Source organism: Coregonus lavaretus, assembly GCF_964263955.1.
Source record: "Coregonus lavaretus genome assembly, contig: HAP1_SCAFFOLD_1893, whole genome shotgun sequence".
Classification (NCBI taxonomy): domain Eukaryota; kingdom Metazoa; phylum Chordata; class Actinopteri; order Salmoniformes; family Salmonidae; genus Coregonus; species Coregonus lavaretus.
In genome coordinates, this window is record NW_028164504.1 from 11,252 (window position 1) to 15,984 (window position 4,733).

General features: G+C 52.1%; 1 protein-coding gene across 1 annotated transcript; it reads left to right on the forward strand.

The window, feature by feature from the left end:
- Positions 1–1,852: 1,852 nt before the first annotated feature.
- LOC311116961 (dynein light chain 2, cytoplasmic-like) lies at positions 1,853–2,450 on the forward strand (the record flags this gene model as incomplete). The annotated part of the gene is made up of 2 exons (XM_084191968.1): positions 1,853–1,984; positions 2,313–2,450. The coding sequence occupies 2 exons, from the start codon at positions 1,853–1,855 to the stop codon at positions 2,448–2,450; spliced, it is 270 nt and encodes an 89-aa protein (XP_084048094.1).
- Positions 2,451–4,733: the final 2,283 nt, after the last annotated feature.

The window sequence follows — 4,733 nt, forward strand, 5'->3', positions numbered from 1 at the left end:
TACGCCGTCATGGATTAAAATCCTGCAGCGCACGCAAGCTCCCCCTGCTCAAGCCAGCGCACTCCAGGCCCGTCTGAAGTTTGCCAATGACCATCTGGATGATCCAGAGGAGGAATGGGAGAAGGTCATGTGGTCTGATGAGACAAAAATAGAGCTTTTTGGTCTAAACACCACTCGCCGTGTTTGGAGGAAGAAGAAGGATCAGTATAACCCCAAGAACACCATCCCAACCGTGAAGCGTGGCGGTGGAAACATCATTATTTGGGGATGCTTTTCTGCAAAGGGGACAGGACGACTGCACCGTATTGAGGGGAGGATGGATGGGGCCATGTATCGCGAGATCTTGGCCAACAACCTCCTTCCCTCAGTAAGAGCATTGAAGATGGGTCGTGGCTGGGTCTTCCAGCATGACAACGACCCAAAACACACAGCCAGGGCAACTAAGGAGTGGCTCCGTAAGAAGCATCTCAAGGTCCTGGAGTGGCCTAGCCAGTCTCCAGACCTGAACCCAATAGAACATCTTTGGAGGGAGCTGAAAGTCCGTATTGCCCAGCGACAGCCCCGAAACCTGAAGGATCTGGAGAAGGGTGATTGTGGAGGCCAGGCCATCTGATGCATCGCTGCAGAATTCTGTGGTAGCCATGCAGGTCAAGTGTGCCTTGAATTCTAAATAAAGCACCCCCACATCATAACACCACCACCTCCATGCTTTACGGTGGGAACCACACATGCAAAGATCATCCGTTCACCCACACCGCGTCTCACAACGACACAGCGGTTGGAACCAAAAATCTCCAATTTGGACTCCAGACCAAAGGACACATTTCCACCGGTCTAATGTCTATTGCTCGTGTTTCTTGGCCCAAGCAAGTCTCTTCTTCTTATTGGTGTCCTTTAGTAGTGGTTTCTTTGCAGCAATTCGACCATGAAGGCCTGATTCACACAGTCCCATCTGAACAGTTGATGTTGAGATGTATCTGTGACTTGAACTCTGTGAAGCATTTATTTGGGCTGCAATTTCTGAGGCTGGTAACTCTAATGAACTTATCCTCTGCAGCAGAGGTAACTCTGGGTCTTCCATTCCTGTGGCGGTCCTCATGAGAGCCAGTTTCATCATAGCGCTTGATGATTTTTGCGACTGCACTTGTTTTGATGTATTTCTTTAAAAAATAACCTTTAGGCAAGCCAGTTAAGAACAAACTCTTATTTACAATGACGGCCTACCCCGGCCAAACCCAGACGACACTGGGCCAATTGTGCGCCGCCCTATGGGACTACCAATCACAGCCGGTTGTGATACAGCCTGGAATCGAACCAGGGTCAGTAGTGACGCCTCTAGCACTGCTTTCAAAGTTCTTGAAATGTTCCGTACTGACTGACCTTCATGTCTTAAAGTAATGATGGACTGTCGTTTCTCTTTGCTTATTTGAGCTGTTCTTGCCATAATATGGACTTGGTCTTTTACTAAATAGGGCTATCTTCTGTATACCCCCCTACCTTGTCACAACACAACTGATTGGCTCAAACGCATTAAGAAGGAAAGAAATTCCACAAATTAACTTTTAACAAGGTACACCTGTTAATTGAAATGCATTCCTGGTGACTACCTCATGAAGCTGGTTGAGAGAATGCCAAGATTCTCTATACTTGTTATGTCACAGTGGTTTAGATGGTCCAATGACTCTCTACACTTGTTATGTCACAGTAGTTTAGATGGTCCAATGACTCTCTACACTTGTTGTTTTGTCACAAACTGAAATTAAGGGAACTATTAGAATTTTAGCAACCAGGAAATGGCGGCGCAATTTCTGCATAGTGCATCTTTAACTAACATTCCCCCCCCCCAGTCACCATGACCGACAGGAAGGCGGTCATAAAGAATGCGGACATGACAGAGGACATGCAGCAGGATGCTGTGGACTGTGCTACTCAGGCCATGGAGAAATACAACATTGAGAAGGACATCGCTGCTTACATCAAAAAGGTAGCTAACCAGACAGACCTCCTATAACCAGACAGACCTCCTATAACCGGACAGACCTCCTATAACCGGACAGACCTCCTATAACCGGACAGACCTCCTATAACCGGACAGACCTCCTATAACCAGACAGACCTCCTATAACCAGACAGACCTCCTATAACCAGACAGACCTCCTATAACCAGACAGACCTCCTATAACCGGTGTGTGTCCTTACCTATAACCAGTTACATTACATCAAGAAGGTAGCTAACCAGATATATATATATATATATATAGATATCCTATAACCAGCTTCTAAATGTCCTCTGTTCTGTTGTTTTGTTCCAGGAGTTTGACAAGAAGTACAACCCCACGTGGCATTGCATTGTGGGTAGAAACTTTGGCAGCTACGTGACACATGAAACCAAACACTTCATCTATTTCTACCTGGGCCAGGTGGCTATCCTGCTCTTCAAGTCTGGTTGAGCCCCTAACCCCTACACCCTAACTCCTACACCCTAACCCCTACACCCTAACCCCCTACCTATGGGCCAGGTGGCTATCCTGCTCTTCAAGTCTGGTTGAGCCCCTAACCCCTACACCCTAACTCCTACACCCTAACCCCTACACCCTAACCCCCTACCTATGGGCCAGGTGGCTATCCTGCTCTTCAAGTCTGGTTGAGCCCCTAACCCCTACACCCTAACTCCTACACCCTAACCCCTACACCCTAACCCCCTACCTATGGGCCAGGTGGCTATCCTGCTCTTCAAGTCTGGTTGAGCCCCTAACCCCTACACCCTAACCCCTACACCCTAACCCCTACACCCTAACCCCTACACCCTAACCCCTACACCCTAACTCCTACACCCTAACTCCTACACCCTAACCCCTACACCCTAACCCCCTACCTCTGGGCCAGGTGGCTATCCTGCTCTTCAAGTCTGGTTGAGCCCCTAACCCCTACACCCTAACCCCTACACCCTAACCCCCTACCTCTGGGCCAGGTGGCTATCCTGCTCTTCAAGTCTGGTTTAACCCCTACACCCTAACCCCTACACCCTAACCCCTACACCCTAACCCCTACACCCCAACCCCTACACCCTAACCCCTACACCCTAACCCCTACACCCTAACCCCTACACCCTAACCCCTACACCCTAACTCCTACACCCTAACTCCTACACCCTAACCCCTACACCCTAACCCCCTACCTCTGGGCCAGGTGGCTATCCTGCTCTTCAAGTCTGGTTGAACCCTAACCCCTACACCCTAACCCCTACACCCTAACCCCTACACCCTAACCTCTGCACTCTAACCCCTACACCCTAACCACCTTACTTCTACCTGGGCCATCCTCTGTCTCTCTCTCTCTCTCTCCACCACACCTCTCTCTCTCTCCACCACCACCACACCTCTCTCTCCACCACCACCACACCTCTCTCTCCACCACCACCACACCTCTCTCTCTCTCTCCACCACCACCACACCTCTCTCTCCACCACCACCACACCTCTCTCTCTCTCTCCACCACCACCACACCTCTCTCTCCACCACCACCACACCTCTCTCTCTCTCTCCACCACCACCACACCTCTCTCTCTCTCTCCACCACCACCACACCTCTCTCTCCACCACCACACCTCTCTCTCTCTCTCCACCACCACCACACCTCTCTCTCCACCACCACCACACCTCTCTCTCTCTCCACCACCACCACACCTCTCGCTCTTTCTCTCCACCACCACCACACCTCTCTCTCTCTCCACCACCACACCTCTCTCTCTCTCCACCACCACACCTCTCTCTCCACCACCACACCTCTCTCTCTCTCTCCACCACCACCACACCTCTCTCTCTCTCTCCACCACCACCACACCTCTCTCTCCACCACCACCACACCTCTCTCTCTCCACCACCACCACACCTCTCTCTCTCTCTCCACCACCACCACACCTCTCTCTCCACCACCACCACACCTCTCTCTCTCCACCACCACCACACCTCTCTCTCTCCACCACCACCACACCTCTCTCTCTCCACCACCACCACACCTCTCTCTCTCTCCACCACCACACCTCTCTCTCTCTCCTCCACCACCACACCTCTCTCTCTCCTCCACCACCACACCTCTCTCTCTCTCCACCACCACACCTCTCTCTCTCTCCTCCACCACCACACCTCTCTCTCTCTCTCTCCACCACCACCACACCTCTCTCTCTCTCTCCACCACCACCACACCTCTCTCTCTCTCTCCACCACCACCACACCTCTCTCTCTCTCCACCACCACCACCACACCTCTCTCTCTCTCCACCACCACACCTCTCTCTCTCTCCACCACCACCACCACACCTCTCTCTCTCTCCACCACCACCACCACACCTCTCTCTCTCTCCACCACCACCACCACACCTCTCTCTCTCTCCACCACCACCACCACACCTCTCTCCTCCACCACCACACCTCTCTCTCTCTCTCTCCACCACCACACCTCTCTCTCTCTCTCCACCACCACACCTCTCTCTCTCTCGCTCCACCACCACACCTCTCTCTCTCTCTCTCCACCACCACACCTCTCTCTCTACCACCACCACACCTCTCTCTCTCTCTCCACCACACCTCTCTCTCTCTCTCTCTCTCCACCACCACCACACCTCTCTCTCCACCACCACCACACCTCTCTCTCTCCACCACCACCACACCTCTCTCTCTCTCTCCACCACCACACCTCCCTCTCTCTCACCTTTCACTCTCTCTCTCGCTCTCT